General features: G+C 38.5%; 2 protein-coding genes across 2 annotated transcripts; both read left to right on the top strand.

Annotated features, from left to right (window-relative positions):
- Positions 1 to 2368: 2368 nt before the first annotated feature.
- On the top strand, positions 2369 to 10637 carry LOC145659504 (choline transporter-like protein 4). Its single transcript, XM_081722320.1, has 22 exons — positions 2369 to 2378; positions 3423 to 3471; positions 3714 to 3787; positions 3905 to 3983; positions 4470 to 4569; positions 4868 to 4999; positions 5218 to 5278; positions 5470 to 5581; positions 5675 to 5758; positions 6591 to 6703; positions 6963 to 7085; positions 7248 to 7347; positions 7650 to 7742; positions 7946 to 8048; positions 8332 to 8591; positions 8747 to 8841; positions 8928 to 9031; positions 9298 to 9371; positions 9628 to 9698; positions 9814 to 9908; positions 10163 to 10247; positions 10493 to 10637. Exons 1-22 carry the CDS (start codon positions 2369 to 2371, stop codon positions 10576 to 10578), a joined length of 2103 nt encoding a protein of 700 aa, XP_081578446.1. The 3' UTR covers positions 10579 to 10637.
- Positions 10638 to 14189: 3552 nt separating this feature from the next.
- On the top strand, positions 14190 to 22402 carry LOC145659503 (choline transporter-like protein 4). The gene is made up of 21 exons (XM_081722316.1): positions 14190 to 14199; positions 15238 to 15286; positions 15529 to 15602; positions 15720 to 15798; positions 16285 to 16384; positions 17033 to 17093; positions 17285 to 17396; positions 17490 to 17573; positions 18405 to 18517; positions 18777 to 18899; positions 19062 to 19161; positions 19464 to 19556; positions 19760 to 19862; positions 20141 to 20400; positions 20556 to 20650; positions 20737 to 20840; positions 21108 to 21181; positions 21440 to 21510; positions 21626 to 21720; positions 21975 to 22059; positions 22317 to 22402. Exons 1-21 carry the CDS (start codon positions 14190 to 14192, stop codon positions 22400 to 22402), a joined length of 1971 nt encoding a protein of 656 aa, XP_081578442.1.
- Positions 22403 to 22673: the final 271 nt, after the last annotated feature.

The following is a 22673-nucleotide window of genomic DNA, read 5'->3' as shown; positions in this document are numbered from 1 at the left end:
TGACACCAAAACAAAATTAAATACAGATTATGGACAACATACATAAAATGCCACAGTACACAGTATGATTTTGGTCCCACAGTAACTGCCTTTGGTCACTGATGTTCAAAATATCAGTGAAAATCAAAGCAGTGTATATTTGGCAACACTGTAAAGCATTTGAGTAGGACTTTGTGTAGACATCTTCGAATTCTTGAGATGTAGTTCCAACGTAGTTGCTTTCTACATTATTTTTTTTTCTTTCAATGAAACATGTCTTTAACTGAAACATGTCAAAAAAATAATAATAATAATTAAAAAATCTAAACGTATAAAAGAATCAGGGCAGTTAGTGTTGAATTTGCTGTGTCCAAATGTTAGTTTGGCTACAAGGGACTTCACATGAGATTCAATTAAGCAAACAGTATACAAGATTTCTGGTCCTAATACATACTGACAGTATGTGACAGCAGGTAAGAGGCACATTTTGGCACTTCAGATTTGGCATTCTAATTTTTTTGCTTGTCCACTGGATTTTTAGATAATGAATATGTCAGGCACTTGTTGGGTCTGGACAGTACTGAGCATTTGTCTTTTATATTTGATGTTTTTAATGAAGAGTGGTTCAAGTGATTTGGCTAAATATTTGCGGTCATCCCAGATGGAAGCAAACGGGACGGGTACGAAAGTGGCACTGTGTAAGCGTGTGCTGTTCACACATTGGACTTGGAACTGTCCTTGGATTGGCTGTGCTCTGCAGCCACCTCTGGAAGTGTGGGGGCGGAGCTTAGGACGGGGCTCCGGAAGGAAAAATGTTGGACAGGCAGCTGCACCTCTTCTAGCAAGTCATTGGGCTTCATCCTGTACAGGCAGCACAAAGACTGTCAATGAGACACTGACTACGACTTACTGCTGATGGCTGAAAAAGTCGAAAGAATACTTCTACCAGGGTAAAGTTACCATAGGCGAGATCTTAAAGCATGTCACAAAAATAAGAATGTCTCCTTTGTTGTCATAGGTTTAAAGGCCAAGCACCACCTAATAGACCTCCCTAAAGAGTTCACATTATCTTAGATACTACAATAAAAGCACATGTAAATTAAAACTAAAATAACATGTTCACTGAAGTAAATTGAAGGAAAAACCCCAAAAATGTCGCTCTGGAAATTCCAGAAAGTTGACGAGTGATGTCACTGGTTGTCATCAGACAGTGTGCTAACAGATATGAAGCTGCAATATGCACATTACCAGTAACCAGTGTAACTGGAACCAAGAAACTGGTATATGCTGTTGCAGTAGTCATGCTTGAGACAGTGGACAAGATAGAGAAAACAGTAGTGGTGATAGAAACATCTAAAGGAAGCAATATGAGAAATTGCAAAAATACCAGGGACTGAAAGAAGAGAGAATGTGGAGGGTTAGCATCAAGGTTGTCCCAGTGGTGATAGGGGAACCTGGGGCAGTGACTCCTAAGCTCGAGGAGTAGCTTCAACAGATCTCAAGAATGACATTGTCAATCTCAGTCCACAAGAGTGCAAACCTGGGAGCAGCAAAGCTAAAACTTCCAGACCTCTGGTAGAAGGCCCGATTGCCGAGCATGAAAGGGCCACAGATGTGAGACAGATACACACATGCATACACACAAACACACACTCTCTCTTTGTCTTTCTCTACAAATATACTAGAGCTGAGGAAGTAAAATTTGTGTAGTGCATGTGCCTTATCTTCAGTCAAAGGCTAAAATAACCTCTCATCTGTTGGAATGAAAGAAGAAATTTAAGTTAATTTCAGAAAGCATTACTTTCTTTGTTGTCATGCTTAAAAACAAACCTTTGACAATAATTATATATATATATATATATATATATATATATATATATATATATATATGTGTGTGTGTGTGTGTGTGTGTGTGTGTGTGTGTGTGTGATTTGTTTTCCCACTGTACTTTACTGTATTATTTTTACTGTGCTAAGTGTATCAGAAATCAATTTCATTAATTTTTCACAGAAGCAGTATATATAGTAGCTATCTTAATCCACTGTTGTTTCGTTAGCAACATTGTAAAATCATATAAATTTAGCCATCGATATCTTTTATTTTTGTATTCTTCTTCATCAAAGGGATCAAACCCTCAGGCTCTAAAGCTCCGTTACCTTCGCCGCTATTTTCCAAAACTGCTGCAACTTCAGCAGCTGTAAACTTGTTTTACAACATTTTTGGAAATGTATCCGACGTGAAGGGAACGCCGTAATGATTTCATGATTGTTTATTGTTTAGTTTCACACAGATTGACACACAAATTCATCAATAACACACGTAGAAATGGATCAGCTCTGAGTGACAGACGAACAGACGAATCACACGGCGATCGTCCTGTGATTCGACGATGAATGACGGTAAAATGTACTAAAAGTGTTACTCGATTGGGGGCGGGAGAGTCTTCTTTTAAGCGCAGACTGACTGCAGACTTTTATTTATCTCAAATAAACAATCAATCAGGGTCCATGTCCTTCCTGATAAAAATTGGAGTTGGGAGCATTCATTTATTCTGGCATACATTACAGACTTTAAAGTTTTTTTTCAGAATTGTCAAAAAATTATTTGTCAGTCGCATAGACGTAGTTTTGGGAGGGGACGGGGTGCGTGTCATTTAGCCTCAGGTTATATCTTGGTGACAAGCCTAAGGTTACATTATTATGTAAAGATTATTTTATTATTTGTTTAGCTTTTTTTAGTACGTTAAAAGCACAGTAACCTTGGACAGTTTAAGCGTATAGGCCTAAATATCCGACGCATGACATAGCAAGCAGAGTGTGAGCATCGCACAGCATGGAAGGCAGGTGCTCGCGACCAAGATGCCTTTGTTGATGAGCTGAGAATGAGAACGTGCTGTGACTTCACACGTCACAATGTGTCCATAACCTGGAATGTGTGCGTCATAAGAACAGAGTATCATATGTAAGAATATTTTTTACTGTAACATTACACATTGCGGACTCTGTGTGATCGAAAGTGCAAGGAGGAAGAGTACGATGGTCAGGAAACCGCATTATAATGGTGAGGTGTTTTTTTTTTGTTTGTTTGTTTGTTTTTTCAGATATATCCATCCATATGCCAAAGATTTTATGAGAATCCCATACGCCATATGCAATGGTTAACAAATAAACATTGTACAAAACTATCATGTACATTTCATGTTAAAATTATAATAGCTCTTACATACTTGCTAGGTCTATTTCATATTAAAAACATTCATGTAGTGTACGATCTGTAACTATGTATCAGATCAAAAGCATATGTGTACAGAAGGTTTCATAAAAATATGTAACTGTATATAAAATGTGTTAGACAAAATATAGAGTACCAGTCAAAAGTTCAGACACACCTGACTGAATGTATGTTTTTCATAGGTTTAAACTCATTATATTCTATGTTCTCAGGGGAACCTTTCCCATATGAGCCTTTTTTCAGGGGACCAGTTAGCAAGAGGTGAGTCCTTAAATCTCTCAATGTTCCTCCCATTTACTCCTTCATATCAGTTGACTTTAGTAAACTATTTAAAGCACACACATCATGGATCACAGAATGTCTGTTATTAGCTCTATACAAGAAATATATGAAGGCCATAGATCTACTAAAACTTATTTGAAAGTCATTTGACTTAGCTAAATAACTTTATTACATAATTGAAATGATACAAGTGTGTAGCAATACTTCTTGTTTTTCTTCAGGAGTTGTACAGACATTATCTGCTGTATGGCTTTTGTGGCTGCCATTGTCAGCTATATGCTTATTGGCATCCTGGGTAAGAAACATTTCCAACTACACTTTCATGGAAAAATGATTATTCTGGGCTTATAAGAAAGGTCTTTTACACATGTATGGCTTGTGAGATATCCTTCTAACAGAGGTTCTAACACAGCTTTGTTGTATGGAGACCCTCGTCATGTCCTGTTGCCCCGGAATTCCACTGGGATGTTCTGTGGATCTGGAGTCAATTTGTAAGTCCCTCACATACTGGATTAGTATTTATGTCTTCACAGGAATACCAAAACAGCACACTCAGTATGTAAGGAACACTGTCAATATTCTCTCAAATGAGTAGAACTAGCATTACAGTGGAGCTGTGCAGGTTCAAATCATGTGGATACATTAAAGAGCAACAGTGCAAGATGGGTTAGATTTTAGGTTAAATATTTTCATGATTGACAGCAACAAGTGGACCCAATCAAATCACACATGTTTAATGATTGCCTCTAAAACAAAGGGTCCAAACTCAGGTCTAGGAGTGTCACAACACTACGGAGTTTATTGTTTACCCCAATCAAACTCACCCTAGAAGAAAGAACATTTAGGGGAGTAATGGTGTGACTACACCACTGAAGCCTGATACACATGCTCAAAAAACTGAATAAAAATTGTTTCTTTAATTGGCTAATATTCATGTGTCAAGCTGCATTTGTTTCCAGCATCCTCTTGTGTTTCAGTGACAAACCAAATGTCCTCTACTTTGACGTTCTGAAGTGTGCCAGAGCAACCACAGAAATGGATGCCACTCTAGAGGGTCTCCAGTGTCCAACCACTCAAGTGAGATTTCCACAAAGATTTCCTGTTGAAATTGTACAGAGGCTGAACACGTTTGAATGTAGCCTATTAGAAATCTGCACATGAGACTCATTTATTACAAAACAGTTTATTATGTAGTATGTGAATGCAAGTTTGTAAGTCTGGGGGCTTGGGTATCTTTTTGTTGCTTGGCTTAGGAGCCTTTTTCTGTATCATGCAATGAACAATGAAGTGTAGATATAAATATGAAAAGCAACACTGTGTTTAGCTGCTCAAATAAGATCTCCTTCACTCTGTGCGTTTGTGCATTGGCTTGCAGGTCTGTGTTAAAAAATGCCCTTCGGAGTTCTGGAAGTTGCCCCCAGAGGCGTATGCCCCAGATGCCCTACCTAAAGACTTCTTTCAGCAGCAGTATTGTGATCCTAGACTTGACCTTGCCCAAACCACAATGGTAAAACCTCACACTGCAAATGAGCAATGTAACCAACTTTATCGCTGGCAAATAAATCCTCACCACCCCCTTGACAGAACAGAATCTGTCATATCAGAAGTCTTTGCAATATGCAACCCTTTGTTCCAAGTAGATGGAATTAATTCATTGGTTAAGCCAATCACACATACATAGGATTCAGTATGTTAATGAGATTTTCACATGCATTTCTACTACAGAGTGTTCAAGACATCCTCAATCAAGAGCTTTGTCCGTATTTCTACACCCCAAGTAAACCAGGTACAGACAGCAGGATTACCTTTACAACTACCTGTCTATTTGTCCATCCTGTTTTGTAACAGTTTGACTATGCTATGCACTAAAACATAACCAAACCACCAGGACTGTGCATTTACCGCCATCATAAGTCAGTAGGTTTCATTTTTACAGTCATATTATTTTTCTGTTTCTCTGTGTCTCTCTCCCCTCAGCACTAGGGAAATGCCTGCCTAGCTTTGAACTACAGGACGTTCCTCCAGACTTCTCTCTCCCTGGATTCGCTTCCGTAGATGAAACAGTCAAGCACATAAAGAGTGCTATGGAGTAATCCTTCACACACACTCACACACACATATGCATGGATGGTTGGTGTTGATCTATAAGCTGCTTTTGCTGACCAGTATTTTTTGCTTGCAGCTCTCTTGTTTCAGGATTCAACTTTAAGTCAGTGGGGTTACGGATTTTTGAGGATTTTGCTACATCATGGTATTGGATATTAATGTAAGTTAGTTTTATACAAGATTGTATTACACCCAGACATTGTATAGTGTGTGTGTGTGTGTGTGTGTCTCTGTGTGTGTGTGTGTGTGTGTGTGTGTGTGTGTGTGTGTGTGTGTGTGTGTGTGTGTGTGTGTGTGTGTGTGTGTGTGTATATATATATATATACAGAAAGATTTCAGTTGATTTTCCTTCATCAATCTGCATAGAATACAATACTATATGCAATACAATACTACATATAATACTGGCCAGCGAGATCTAGGGAGACTGTTTGTGGTTTCAAACTTCTTCTATTGGAGAATGATGGAAGCTACTGTGATCTTGGGCAGTTTCCAAGCTGCAGAATATTTCTTGTAACCTTCCCCTGATCTGTGTCTTGACACAATTCTTGACACAATTCTCTGAACTTCATGACTTGGCTTTCACTCAGACACTATGAACTGTGAGTCCATAAACAGACAGATTTCTGCCTTCCCTGATTATGTTCAGTCAATTCAGTGAAGCACAGGTGAACCCTAATGAAGTTTAAAAAAAATTACAGGGACCATTGATAGAAGTAGGATTCAACAGAGCTCAATAAAAAGTGTCTTAACAACAGACCTCAATATGTATGTTAATGCAGTATTTCAGACTTTTATTTTAAATAAATGTACAAAACATTATAAAAACCAATGTTTGTTTTCTTGTTGAGGAGTATTTTATCTAGATTGATGAGGAAAAATAGTTAAATCAATTTTAAGATGAGTAATACACAACAAATTTGAAACTTTCTGTATGCATTTTAAGTAAATATTTTTCTCTCTCTCTCTCTCTCTCTCTCTCTCTCTCTCAGAGGTCTGGTGGTTGCTATGGTTGTTAGCCTCATGTTCCTCCTGCTTATGAGATATCTGATGTTCGTGCTACTGTTGGCTCTCATCGTGGGAGTGCTCGTAGCTGGAGCGTATGGTAAGCCTGTACAATACATGTTTTAACATACCTGCCATTAGCGACCAGCTCACTGGGTAATAATTAAGCCCTTCATGAATGGTCTCCTGCTGCACTGAAACAAGGAAAATACCAAATTACTGTGGATGGTTCTATGACTGGCACTGATTTGCTGCCCTATAGTGTATGAACTCTGCATGGGACCCTTAATTTTAAAGACAAATTGCAGGGGGTTAGATTAGTGAATGAGGATGTAAGCTGTCTACTCTGTCTTTCTCAGGTATCTACTACTGTTACCGGGAATATAACCACTACAGACACTCCAAACTCACCCTCGGTGACATTACTTATAATTCAGAATTCTCTGTCTACCTTCAAGTGAAAGAGACTTGGCTGTTCTTCTGTAAGGGCTATCAGATTTTCTCACAAGACATGTATTGACAGTATATAAAGTAGAAACAAACATGTTGTAAAGAAAGGAATTTTTCTAAGAATGGATGCATGGCTTTGGTTTATACTGTTGCTGTATGTGAATGATTTTTGTGTGTTTGTGTTTATGTGGCAGTGGTGAGCCTGTGTCTTTTGGAATTCGTAATTTTACTCTTCCTGACACATCGGGGGAGGAGAATATCTGTTGCATTGGCACTGATCAAAGAGTCCAACAGGTAGAGCTTTTTAGGCCTTGAGACACATAGGCGGTAGTAAATATATCCATTGCCAGCATTTCTTTAAACAAATGTCAACCATCTGCTATGTCCTTCTTGTTTTTGTTGTTGTTGCTGTTGTTTATAAACAGAAAATCACCTTGGATACAAGAAACCCATTAACATTTTTCTTCAAATCAGTGCAGTCTCGGCATTCCTACATTATTACTCATATAAAGCCACTTCGCGGGGGCAGCCTGTATAAAGGCTCTCTTGTGCTCTTAAGGCTACATGAGGCCTTTTGTGCTCTGTGCTGTGTGTAGGGCGGTGAGTTGTGTGACGACCACACTGGCTTACCCCTTGGTGACGTTCCTGCTGGTGGTGATAAGCATGGCCTACTGGGGAATCACTAGCCTGTATCCTCTGCCACTTCCTCTTCTCACCTACCTTCACTTCCTGCTAACAAAGCAAGGCAGTAACTGTATATCTGTCCTCGCCACTGAATTAGTGCTGTAGCTTGGATTGTATTGGTAGTTTGTTGTTGAAAATGTGCTTGTGTCAGTATTTTGTGTGTAGAGTGTGTGTGTTAGGCTGTGTCCTTGACCATTACTGCCCTCAGGTATTTGGCCACATCAGGTGCTCCTGTATACCATGTCGCTGCTCTCAACTCCTCCATAGCCAACTGTAGTTCTATCACAGGCTCTGAGATTTGCATTCCCAAGGTCAGTCGCCTACACACACCCACACACTATATATCCAAGCTGTAATATTGTTCCCTTTCAAATATATAGTATAACATTCACATTTTGCTATTTGCAGCTTCATACAGACATAATATGGTGAATGTATATGATTTTCATATGATATTCATACTTCACACTGACTTATTTTAGACGCATTCAGATTACTGACATGTTCCAATAGCCTTATGTGGTAATGATTCATTTCACATCTCTTTCCTTTTATTTATACTGTTGTTGTTGTCTTCTTCTTGTTTCTTTTCAGGAATTCAGTGCTTCTCTCCATCCTGATTGTCCATCTGTGCGCTGTGTGTTTTTTAAATACGATGACACGGACTTGTTCTCAAGGATCGCACCCTACCTGCAGATCTATAATTTGCTGGCTTTCCTCTGGTGCGTGAACTTCATCATCGCCCTGGGCCAGTGTACACTAGCCGGTACCTTCGCATCCTTCTACTGGGCCTTCAGTAAACCAGCAGACATTCCCCCGTACCCTCTCTTACAAGCCTTCATCCGGACACTAGGGTACATAGCACTCGTGTTTCATCCCTGCTCCGCTCCGATTGCTTTGATATCAGCCACACCCGAAAGTACATTCCCTTGGTTTGGTGACTACTAACCTAGTACAGAGTCCTAACTGCTCCCCACCTCTAAAGTCTACTAAACTGCTTTTTTTCAAGGTGTCATGTCGGCTCTTTAGCATTGGGTGCTGTCATCCTTACCATATTCCAGGTCCCTCGGATGTTTCTGGAATATCTTGACCATAGGTTCAGAGGTAACAATATATATAAAACCTTCATGACCTTAGTCCTGCTTTCTCCTGTCTGTAACTGTAGTGTGACACAATTGTCTACTCCACAGACTGCCGGAATTTCTGTTGTCAGTTTGTGATGATGTCCCTCAAATGCTGCTTTTGGTTCCTGGATAAATTCCTCAAGTTCTTCCACAGAAACACCTATATCATGGTGTGTCTCATATCCAGCTGCACACAAAAAAATGATCGATGCTGAAATAACTGTTTTTATGTGTCTTCAGTGATCGGTTGTCTAGCGTTAGTATGAGTATTAGATAAAAACTAAATGAAAAACTGTATGGTGTATATTAGTATGATATGTTTTTTTTTCACTTTGTGGTAATAGCATCAAAGTATGTAATTGTGTCCATATGACTAGTGAAATTTACTGAGTGTACAATCTGACTCAACATGCTGTTTGTGGTTGATAATATACAGATTGCTATACATGGAAACAATTTCCATGTGTCTGGCAAGAATGCTTATATGCTCTTGAGGAGAAATATTAACCGGTAAGTCCTCAGACAGGAGATGTTTCGTACATATTATTGAACGTATGGGGTTGTGTGTGAATATGAATGATTTAATGTTGCTGTTGTGGAACAAATTACTTCCATTTCCTTGTTTTGAAGGCAAAAATATTAAATGGAGGAATTTATCAGTACATACTCATGTGAAAATAATTTGTATACATATTTTTAATATGAGTACCAATTGTTCTAGCTCAAGTTTAGCACGCTCTCCTTGACCATGTCCCTCTGTCCACAGGGTGGTGGTGTTGGACTGTGTTACAGACACACTGCTGTTTTCCGGCAAAGTGCTGGTGGTCGGATTAGTGGGTGAGAAATACAGTGTGAAGTCATGTGTATGTTACCCATACTACACTTCATCACATTTAAAAGGTACAACACACTTTAAAAGGTAATCCTGGGGGTTTTCTACATTCCCTGTAAGGTCTGCTGGCTTTCTTCTTCTTCTCTGGGAGAATCAGGCTGCCAGATGACAATTTCCAGATTCAGCTGCTGCATTACTACTGGTTGCCCGTTATCGTATGTATTGCCTCCACTGTCGGATAACCTCAGAACAAACTCAAGTGCTGACACTTGCTTCTGTGTGAGATCAAAACATCAGCATATTCAGTACACTGTATAAATGGTTCTTTCTTTAGATACCAAAGGGTTTAATGACAGCAATTGTAAAGTCACTTTGTAAATAACCAGGATTTACACATTTATTCTGTAGAGCAGTGCCTGTTATAGTACTGACGGCCCAGCGTGTAAATCTACTACTGCTGTTTTTTTAGACGGTGATGGCGGGAGCTTACTTGATCGCTCAGGGCTTCTTCAGTGTGTACAGCATGTGTGTGGACACCCTTTTTCTCTGCTTCTGTAAGCTACACACACACACACACACACACACACGCACACACACACACACACACACACTCATTCCACCAGTTCATGACACTGGGCACACACAGTTGAAAGCTTGCATGGTCCAGTCCCTTTACTGCAGAGAGAGTAGAATTAAAAAAAACATTATTAGCTCACACTTCAGTCTTAAGCTACTATATATTCCAATCAACAGGACTACATTGTTTTCACTTCCACTGTAATGTTTTTGTCTCCTCTAGTGGAGGATCTGGAGCGTAATGAGGGCACCATGCTGAGACCATACTACATGTCCGGGTCTCTGTGGCGAATCCTCAATAAGTCCTAAAGAGCCTTAAAAAAGACAGCTTTCGACCACATCCTTTTCCAAACTTTTCATAAATAAACCAAACAAGCATTTATGTTAGTATTTTTTTCTTTGTTACTGTAAAACTGCTCAGCATTCTGATCGCTGCTGTAATGTTCAGAAGACAGCTGACGGGGCGTCTTTCAGGACTGATTTGGTTTTGACCAAACAGCAGACACACACTGGATGTTCTGGCAAACATTGAGTAGGAGTACGCTTGTGCCTAAATGTGGGGTATATGAGAAGTTTTAGTTCTTTGCCAACTCCTGATTATGCATAAAAGATCACATTCCATGGTATGCTATGATATTATTTTTTTATTTCTGCGTATAATAGAGAGTATACGAACTAGTAAGAATGACTGAGCTAATTGCAAATGTTCTTACTTTATTAACTGAATACTATTTTATATATGAAATATGTGAACGTTTACAACATATAGAATACATTTATGATGTGATACAACAGTTGATAAAAAAACAATAAGAATATAAAATCCCAGAAATCTATTTTCCTTTCTTTTTTCACACGTATGAAGTCATAAGCTCATCCACATGGCCCGTTATGACCAATACTTGCACCATTCTGAAAAGGCTTAGAGTAATTTTGATTTTCACACAATGCAATTTTTACAGTAGACAATGCCTTGAAAAAATGTCCAGTTCAAATGGTTTATACAGACTGGTTCTCAGCACTAAAAATGTACAGTACATCATTCATTACTTTCACTTTAAACCAATATATTTCATTTCTGGTTGGATTTTCTCTCATAAGGATTAATACCAATCAATTAAGACAGGTTTTCAATTAAAGACAAAGGTATAGTTGCCACTAATAACTGGAACTTTAGAAGGGATCTAGGTTATTTGTATCAGTGTAAAATATTTAACACAAAGATTTAGGACAGCTGGTGGTGTGCATCTATTTGTTAACATATACACTAGTACATCCACTGAAGCCTACCATAATGATATCAACACCAAATGCAACAGAGCCATTTTGTTTCCAATGCTGAAAATGTTAAATGAGAGTAAAACCAACAGAAAAATAGTTTTTGGCCTAGGCCAAACAAACGAGACATTACAATGGCCAGCCCACCTTTAAAAGATTCATAGTAGAAATGTAAATATATGTATAATTTATTAATGTAACATAAAATAGCAATCAGAAAAATGCAAAAATACTATGGTGAAGGACATTGTGACAAAACACCTTGTGAATGCTTATATTACAATCCTGTTTGGACAAGTTTGATCCTGAGTCTCTACCAGTGGTTAATTGTATCTTCTTATAAAAAAAAAGGAACCTTATGGTCTGTCATGGACAGTCATTATATATATAAAACAATTACAATGCTGCAAAAAAAACAAATTGTCAGCAATATCAATGGTTATTTTAAATGACAATAAGGTAGAAACTGAATTATAAGAACAAAGCCATATATTCATCTGTTTTGAAAGAATTAAAATAGTTAATATCACTGTGGCTAGTTATACTGTGCACTAAGATATAGTTAGCTTCAGCTTGTGAATTGTATTTACAACTTGGATATGGATGTGAACTTTAATTTCCAGCATGTAACACAATTTTAAAATTTTACCCAGCATAAAGGTGTTTCCCTTCTGATCAGTTCACCTAAAATGAACAGAATCCAAATGTGCGAAAATGTGCTACCTAACCAACTATTGTGCTTTTCTAGATTCTCCATTTACTATCTGGATCACACCACACCTCATTTCAACATCTCTTCACCAGACTTACACACAGAGGTATTCTGCAGATGTCAGTGAAAGGAACTGGGTTTTGGATTTCTCTGGCCATAACTGACACCAAAACAAAATTAAATACTGATTATGGACAACATACATAAAATGCCACAGTACACAGTCTGATTTTGGTCCCACAGTAAATGCCATTGGTCACTGATGTTCAAAATATCAGTGAAAATCAAAGCAGTGTATATTTGGCAACACTGTAAAGCATTTGAGTAGGACTTTGTGTAGACAGCTTCGAATTCTTGAGATGTAGTTCTGACGTAGTTGCTCTCTACATTATTTTTTTTTTCTTTCACTGAAACATGTCTTTAACTGAAACATGTCAAAAAAAATAATAATAAAAAAAACTAAACGTATTGAAGAATCAGGGCACTTAGTGTTGAATTTGCTGTGTCCAAATATGTTAGTTTGGCTACAAGGGACTTCACATGGGGATTCAATTAGATGATACCACACACTTCAGGATATAGAAATTACTATATTTTGTAATATATTAATTATATTTCCTGACATTTTCCCAAATTAATCATTGTCATTTCTCTGTGTAACATGTCAAAGGCCTGCGCAGACTTTCCATTACATGTTTGAAGCTAAAACATTTTTAAATTACTTAACTACCACACCAATAAGTTATTTGGCATGCTCAGAAGAGAATAGCATGTCCTCAGTTACCAAGCATCTTAAGCAAACAGTATACAAGATTTCTGGTGCTAATACATACTGACAGTATGTGACAGCAGGTAAGAGGCACATTTTTGGCACTTCAGATTTGGCATTTTAATTTTTTTGCTTGTCCACTGGATTTTTAAGTAATGAATATGTCAGGCACTTGTTGCGTCTGGACAGAACTGAGCATTTTTCTTTTATATTTGATGTTTTTCATGAAGAGTGGTTCAAGTGATTTGACATAATGCTAATTCAAGATATCTCTAAATACAGTTTGAGTAGACATAATGCTAATTCAAGACATCTCTAATTACAGTTTGAGTAGACATAATGCTAATTCAAAATATCGCTAAATACAGTTTGAGTAGACATAATGCAAATTCAATACATCTCTAATTACAGTTTGAGTAGACATAATGCTAATTCAAGATATCGCTAATTAGATTGAGTAGACATAATGCTAATTCAAGATATCTCTAAATACAGTTTGAGTAGACATAATGCTAATTCCAGATATGGCTAAATACAGTTTGAGTAGACATAATGCTAATTCCAGATATGGCTAAATACAGTTTGAGTAGACATAATGCTAATTCAGTACATCTCTAATTACAGTTTGATATATTTTTATATATATATATATATATATATATATGTGTGTGTGTGTGTGTGTGTGTGTGTGCGTGTGTGTGATTTGTTTTCCCACTGTACTTTACTGTATTATTTTTACTGTGCTAAGTGTATCAGAAATCAATTTCATTAATTTTTCACAGAAGCAGTATATATAGTAGCTATCTTAATCCACTGTTGTTTCGTTAGCAACATTGTAAAATCATATAAATTTAGCCATCGATATCTTTTATTTTTGTATTCTTCTTCATCAAAGGAATCAAACCCTCAGGCTCTAAAGCTCCGTTACCTTCGCCGCTATTTTCCAAAACTGCTGCAACTTCAGCAGCTGTAAACTTGTTTTACAACATTTTTGGAAATGTATCCGACGTGAAGGGAACGCCGTAATGATTTCATGATTGTTTATTGTTTAGTTTCACACAGATTGACACACAAATTCATCAATAACACACGTAGAAATGGATCAGCTCTGAGTGACAGACGAACAGACGAATCACACGGCGATCGTCCTGTGATTCGACGATGAATGACGGTAAAATGTACTATAAGTGTTACTCGATTGGGGGCGGGAGAGTCTTCTTTTAAGCGCAGACTGACTGCAGACTTTTATTTATCTCAAATAAACAATCAATCAGGGTCCATGTCCTTCCTGATAAAAATTGGAGTTGGGAGCATTCATTTATTCTGGCATACATTACAGACTTTAAAGTTTTTTTCAGAATTGTCAAAATATTATTTGTCAGTCGCATAGACGTAGTTTTGGGAGGGGACGGGGTGCGTGTCATTTAGCCTCAGGTTATATCTTGGTGACAAGCCTAAGGTTACATTATTATGTAAAGATGATTTTATTATTTGTTTAGCTTTTTTTAGTACGTTAAAAGCACAGTAACCTTGGACAGTTTAAGCGTATAGGCCTAAATATCCGACGCAGGACATAGCAAGCAGAGTGTGAGCATCGCACAGCATGGAAGGCAGGTGCTCGCGACCAAGATGCCTTTGTTGATGAGCTGAGAATGAGAACGTGCTGTGACACGTCACAATGTGTCCATAACCTGGAATGTGTGCGTCATAAGAACAGAGTATCATATGTAAGAATATTTTTTACTGTAACATTACACATTGCGGACTCTGTGTGATCGAAGGTGCAAGGAGGAAGAGTACGATGGTCAGGAAACCGGATTATAATGGTGAGGTGTTTTTTTTTTGTTTGTTTGTTTGTTTTTTCAGATATATCCATCCATATGCCAAAGATTTTATGAGAATCCCATACGCCATATGCAATGGTTAACAAATAAACATTGTACAAAACTATCATGTACATTTCATGTTAAAATTATAATAGCTCTTACATACTTGCTAGGTCTATTTCATATTAAAAACATTCATGTAGTGTACGATCTGTAACTATGTATCAGATCAAAAGCATATGTGTACAGAAGGTGTCATAAAAATATGTAACTGTATATAAAATGTGTTAGACAAAATATAGAGTACCAGTCAAAAGTTCAGACACACCTGACTGAATGTATGTTTTTCATAGGTTTAAACTCATTATATTCTATGTTCTCAGGGGAACCTTTCCCATATGAGCCTTTTTTCAGGGGACCAGTTAGCAAGAGGTGAGTCCTTAAATCTCTCAATGTTCCTCCCATTTACTCCTTCATATCAGTTGACTTTAGTAAACTATTTAAAGCACACACATCATGGATCACAGAATGTCTGTTATTAGCTCTATACAAGAAATATATGAAGGCCATAGATCTACTAAAACTTATTTGAAAGTCATTTGACTTAGCTAAATAACTTTATTACATAATTGAAATGATACAAGTGTGTAGCAATACTTCTTGTTTTTCTTCAGGAGTTGTACAGACATTATCTGCTGTATGGCTTTTGTGGCTGCCATTGTCAGCTATATGCTTATTGGCATCCTGGGTAAGAAACATTTCCAACTACACTTTCATGGAAAAATGATTATTCTGGGCTTATAAGAAAGGTCTTTTACACATGTATGGCTTGTGAGATATCCTTCTAACAGAGGTTCTAACACAGCTTTGTTGTATGGAGACCCTCGTCATGTCCTGTTGCCCCGGAATTCCACTGGGATGTTCTGTGGATCTGGAGTCAATTTGTAAGTCCCTCACATACTGGATTAGTATTTATGTCTTCACAGGAATACCAAAACAGCACACTCAGCATGTAAGGAACACTGTCAATATTCTCTCAAATGAGTAGAACTAGCATTACAGTGGAGCTGTGCAGGTTCAAATCATGTGGATACATTAAAGAGCAACAGTGCAAGATGGATTAGATTTTAGGTTAAATATTTTCATGATTGACAGCAACAAGTGGACCCAATCAAATCACACATGTTTAATGATTGCCTCTAAAACAAAGGGTCCAAACTCAGGTCTAGGAGTGTCACAACACTACGGAGTTTATTGTTTACCCCAATCATACTCACCCTAGAAGAAAGAACATTTAGGGGAGTAATGGTGTGACTACACCACTGAAGCCTGATACACATGCTCAAAAAACTGAATAAAAATTGTTTCTTTAATTGGCTAATATTCATGTGTCAAGCTGCATTTGTTTCCAGCATCCTCTTGTGTTTCAGTGACAAACCAAATGTCCTCTACTTTGACGTTCTGAAGTGTGTCAGAGCAACCACAGAAATGGATGCCACTCTAGAGGGTCTCCAGTGTCCAACCACTCAAGTGAGATTTCCACAAAGATTTCCTGTTGAAATTGTACAGAGGCTGAACACGTTTGAATGTAGCCTATTAGAAATCTGCACATGAGACTCATTTATTACAAAACAGTTTATTATGTAGTATGTGAATGCAAGTTTGTAAGTCTGGGGGCTTGGGTATCTTTTTGTTGCTTGGCTTAGGAGCCTTTTTCTGTATCATGCAATGAACAATGAAGTGTAGATATAAATATGAAAAGCAACACTGTGTTTAGCTGCTCAAATAAGATCTCCTTCACTCTGTGTGTTTGTGCATTGGCTTGCAGGTCTGTGTTAAAAAATGCCCTTCGGAGTTCTGGAAGTTGCCCGCAGAGGCGTATGCCCCAGATGCCCTACCTAAAGACTTCTTTCAGCAGCAGTATTGTGATCCTAGACTTGACCTTGCCCAAACCACAATGGTAAAACCTCACACTGCAAATGAGCAATGTAACCAACTTTATCGCTGGCAAATAAATCCTCACCACCCTCTTGACAGAACAGAATCTGTCATATCAGAAGTCTTTGCAATATGCAACCCTTTGTTCCAAGTAGATGGAATTAATTCATTGGTTAAGCCAATCACACATACATAGGATTCAGTATGATAATGAGATTTTCACATGCATTTCTACTACAGAGTGTTCAAGACATCCTCAATCAAGAGCTTTGTCCGTATTTCTACACCCCAAGTAAACCAGGTACAGACAGCAGGATTACCTTTACAACTACCTGTCTATTTGTCCATCCTGTTTTGTAACAGTTTGACTATGCTATGCACTAAAACATAACCAAACCACCAGGACTGTGCATTTACCGCCATCATAAGTCAGTAGGTTTCATTTTTACAGTCATATTATTTTTCTGTTTCTCTGTGTCTCTCTCCCCTCAGCACTAGGGAAATGCCTGCCTAGCTTTGAACTACAGGACGTTCCTCCAGACTTCTCTCTCCCTGGATTCGCTTCCGTAGATGAAACAGTCAAGCACATAAAGAGTGCTATGGAGTAATTCTTCACACACACTCACACACACATATGCATGGATGGTTGGTGTTGATCTATAAGCTGCTTTTGCTGACCAGTATTTTTTGCTTGCAGCTCTCTTGTTTCAGGATTCAACTTTAAGTCAGTGGGGTTACGGATTTTTGAGGATTTTGCTACATCATGGTATTGGATATTAATGTAAGTTAGTTTTATACAAGATTGTATTACACCCAGACATTGTATAGTGTGTGTGTGTGTGTGTGTGTGTCTCTGTGTGTGTGTGTGTGTGTGTGTGTGTGTGTGTGTGTGTGTGTATATATATATATATATACAGAAAGATTTCACTTGATTTTCCTTCATCAATCTGCATAGAATACAATACTATATGCAATACAATACTACATATAATACTGGCCAGCGAGATCTAGGGAGACTGTTTGTGGTTTCAAACTTCTTCTATTGGAGAATGATGGAAGCTACTGTGATCTTGGGCAGTTTCCAAGCTGCAGAATATTTCTTGTAACCTTCCCCTGATCTGTGTCTTGACACAATTCTTGACACAATTCTCTGAACTTCATGACTTGGCTTTCACTCAGACACTATGAACTGTGAGTCCATAAACAGACAGATTTCTGCCTTCCCTGATTATGTTCAGTCAATTCAGTGAAGCACAGGTGAACCCTAATGAAGTTAAAAAAAAAATTACAGGGACCATTGATAGAAGTAGGATTCAACAGAGCTCAATAAAAACTGTCTTAACAAAAGACCTCAATATGTATGTTAATGCAGTATTTCAGACTTTTATTTTAAATAAATGTACAAAACATTATAAAAACCAATGTTTGTTTTCTTGTTGAGGAGTATTTTATCTAGATTGATGAGGAAAAATAGTTAAATCAATTTTAAGATGAGTAATACACAACAAATTTGAAACTTTCTGTATGCATTTTAAGTAAATATTTTTTTCTCTCTCTCTCTCTCTCTCTCTCTCTCTCTCTCTCTCTCTCTCTCTCTCTCTCTCTCTCTCAGAGGTCTGGTGGTTGCTATGGTTGTTAGCCTCATGTTCCTCCTGCTTATGAGATATCTGATGTTCGTGCTACTGTTGGCTCTCATCGTGGGAGTGCTCGTAGCTGCAGCGTATGGTAAGCCTGTACAATACATGTTTTAACATACCTGCCATTAGCGACCAGCTCACTGGGTAATAATTAAGCCCTTCATGAATGGTCTCCTGCTGCACTGAAACAAGGAAAATACCAAATTACTGTGGATGGTTCTATGACTGGCACTGATTTGCTACCCTATAGTGTATGAACTCTGCATGGGACCCTTAATTTTAAAGACAAATTGCAGGGGGTTAGATTAGTGAATGAGGATGTAAGCTGTCTACTCTGTCTTTCTCAGGTATCTACTACTGTTACCGGGAATATAACCACTACAGACACTCCAAACTCACCCTCGGTGACATTACTTATAATTCAGAATTCTCTGTCTACCTTCAAGTGAAAGAGACGTGGCTGTTCTTCTGTAAGGGCTGTCAGATTTTCTCACAAGACATGTATTGACAGTATATAAAGTAGAAACAAACATGTTGTAAAGAAAGGAATTTTTCTAAGAATGGATGCATGGCTTTGGTTTATACTGTTGCTGTATGTGAATGATTTTTGTGTGTTTGTGTTTATGTGGCAGTGGTGAGCCTGTGTCTTTTGGAATTCGTAATTTTACTCTTCCTGACACATCGGGGGAGGAGAATATCTGTTGCATTGGCACTGATCAAAGAGTCCAACAGGTAGAGCTTTTTAGGCCTTCAGACACATAGGCGGTAGTAAATATATCCATTGCCAGCATTTCTTTAAACAAATGTCAGCCATCTGCTATGTCCTTCTTGTTTTTGTTGTTGTTGCTGTTGTTTATAAACAGAAAATCACCTTGGATACAAGAAACCCATTAACATTTTTCTTCAAATCAGTGCAGTCTCGGCATTCCTACATTATTACTCATATAAAGCCACTTCGCGGGGGCAGCCTGTATAAAGGCTCTCTTGTGCTCTTAAGGCTACATGAGGCCTTTTGTGCTCTGTGCTGTGTGTAGGGCGGTGAGTTGTGTGACGACCACACTGGCTTACCCCTTGGTGACGTTCCTGCTGGTGGTGATAAGCATGGCCTACTGGGGAATCACTAGCCTGTATCCTCTGCCACTTCCTCTTCTCACCTACCTTCACTTCCTGCTAACAAAGCAAGGCAGTAACTGTATATCTGTCCTCGCCACTGAATTAGTGCTGTAGCTTGGATTGTATTGGTAGTTTGTTGTTGAAAATGTGCTTGTGTCAGTATTTTGTGTGTAGAGTGTGTGTGTTAGGCTGTGTCCTTGACCATTACTGCCCTCAGGTATTTGGCCACATCAGGTGCTCCTGTATACCATGTCGCTGCTCTCAACTCCTCCATAGCCAACTGTAGTTCTATCACAGGCTCAGAGATTTGCATTCCCAAGGTCAGTCGCCTACATACACCCACACACTATAAACCCAAACTGTAATATTGTTCCCTTTCAAATATATAGTATAACATTCACATATCGCTATTTGCAGCTTCATACAGACATAATATGGTGAATGTATATGATATTCATATGATATTCATACTTCACAATGACTTATTTTAGATGCATTCAGATTACTGACATGTTCCAATAGCCTGGTAATGATTCATTTCACATCTCTTTCCTTTTATTTATACTGTTGTTGTTGTCTTCTTCTTGTTTCTTTTCAGGAATTCAGTGCTTCTCTCCATCCTGATTGTCCATCTGTGCGCTGTGTGTTTTTTAAATACGATGACACGGACTTGTTCTCAAGGATCGCACCCTACCTGCAGATCTATAATTTGCTGGCTTTCCTCTGGTGCGTGAACTTCATCATCGCCCTGGGCCAGTGTACACTAGCCGGTACCTTCGCATCCTTCTACTGGGCCTTCAGTAAACCAGCAGACATTCCCCCGTACCCTCTCTTACAAGCCTTCATCCGGACACTAGGGTACATAGCACTCGTGTTTCATCCCTGCTCCGCTCCGATTGCTTTGATATCAGCCACACCCGAAAGTACATTCCCTTGGTTTGGTGACTACTAACCTAGTACAGAGTCCTAACTGCTCCCCACCTCTAAAGTCTACTAAACTGCTTTTTTTCAAGGTGTCATGTCGGCTCTTTAGCATTGGGTGCTGTCATCCTTACCATATTCCAGGTCCCTCGGATGTTACTGGAATATCTTGACCATAGGTTCAGAGGTAACAATATATATAAAACCTTCATGACCTTAGTCCTGCTTTCTCCTGTCTGTAACTGTAATGTGACACAATTGTCTACTCCACAGACTGCCGGAATTTCTGTTGTCAGTTTGTGATGATGTCCCTCAAATGCTGCTTTTGGTTCCTGGATAAATTCCTCAAGTTCTTCCACAGAAACACCTATATCATGGTGTGTCTCATATCCAGCTGCACACAAAAAAATGATCGATGCTGAAATAACTGTTTTTATGTGTCTTCAGTGATCGGTTGTCTAGCGTTAGTATGAGTATTAGATAAAAACTAAATGAAAAACTGTATGGTGTATATTAGTATGATATGGTTTTTTTTTCACTTTGTGGTAATAGCATCAAAGTATGTAATTGTGTCCATATGACTAGTGAAATTTACTGAGTGTACAATCTGACTCAACATGCTGTTTGTGGTTGATAATATACAGATTGCTATACATGGAAACAATTTCCATGTGTCTGGCAAGAATGCTTATATGCTCTTGAGGAGAAATATTAACCGGTAAGTCCTCAGACAGAGGAGATGTTTCGTACATATTATTGAACGTATGGGGTTGTGTGTGAATGTGAATGATTTAATGTTGCTGTTGTGGAACAAATTACTTCCATTTCCTTGTTTTGAAGGCAAAAATATTAACTGGAGGAATTTATCAGTACATACTCATGTGAAAATAATTTGTATACATATTTTTAATATGAGTACCAATTGTTCTAGCTCAAGTTTAGCACGCTGTCCTTGACCATGTCCCTCTGTCCACAGGGTGGTGGTGTTGGACTGTGTTACAGACACACTGCTGTTTTCCGGCAAGGTGCTGGTGGTCGGATTAGTGGGTGAGAAATACAGTGTGAAGTCATGTGTATGTTACCCATACTACACTTCATCACATTTAAAAGGTACAACACACTTTAAAAGGTAACTCTGGGGGTTTTCTACATTCCCTGTAAGGTCTGCTGGCTTTCTTCTTCTTCTCTGGGAGAATCAGGCTGCCAGATGACAATTTCCAGATTCAGCTGCTGCATTACTACTGGTTGCCCGTTATGGTATGTATTGCCTCCACTGTCGGATAACCTCAGAACAAACTCAAGTGCTGACACTTGCTTCTGTGTGAGATCAAAACATCAGCATATTCAGTACACTGAATAAATGGTTCTTTCTTTAGATACCAAAGGGTTTAATGACAGCAATTGTAAAGTCACTTTGTAAATAACCAGGATTTACACATTTATTCTGTAGAGCAGTGCCTGTTATAGTACTGACGGCCCAGCCTGTAAATCTACTACTGCTGTTTTTTTAGACGGTGATGGCGGGAGCTTACTTGGTCGCTCAGGGCTTCTTCAGTGTGTACAGCATGTGTGTGGACACCCTTTTTCTCTGCTTCTGTAAGCTACACACACACACACACACACACACACACACACACACACACACACACACACACACACACACCTACTCATTCCACCAGTTCATGACACTGGGCACACAGTTGAAAGCTTGCATGGTCCAGTCCCTTTACTTCAGAGAGAGTAGAATTATAAAAAACATTATTAGCTCACATTTCAGTCTTAAGCTACTATATATTCCAATCAACAGGACTACATTGTTTTCACTTCCACTGTAATGTTTTTGTCTCCTCTAGTGGAGGATCTGGAGCGTAATGAGGGCACCATGCTGAGACCATACTACATGTCCGGGTCTCTGTGGCGAATCCTCAATAAGTCCTAAAGAGCCTTAAAAAAAGACAGCTTTCGACCACATCCTTTTCCATACTTTTCATAAATAAACCAAACAAGCATTTATGTTAGTCTTTTTTTGTTTGTTACTGTAAAACTGCTCAGCATTCTGATCGCTACTGTAATGTTCAGAAGACAGCTGACGGGGCCTCTTTCAGGACTGATTTGGTTTTGACCAAACAGCAGACACACACTGGATGTTCTGGCAAACACTGAGTAGGAGTACGCTTGTGCCTAAATTTGGGGTATATGAGAAGTTTTAG

The sequence above is a fragment of the Electrophorus electricus genome, chromosome 1, assembly GCF_041902795.1.
Source record: "Electrophorus electricus isolate QZ-2024a chromosome 1, ASM4190279v1, whole genome shotgun sequence".
Classification (NCBI taxonomy): Eukaryota; Metazoa; Chordata; class Actinopteri; order Gymnotiformes; family Gymnotidae; genus Electrophorus; species Electrophorus electricus.
The sequence above is the reverse complement of the archived record's forward strand: the minus strand, read 5'-3'. Positions and strand labels throughout refer to the sequence as shown.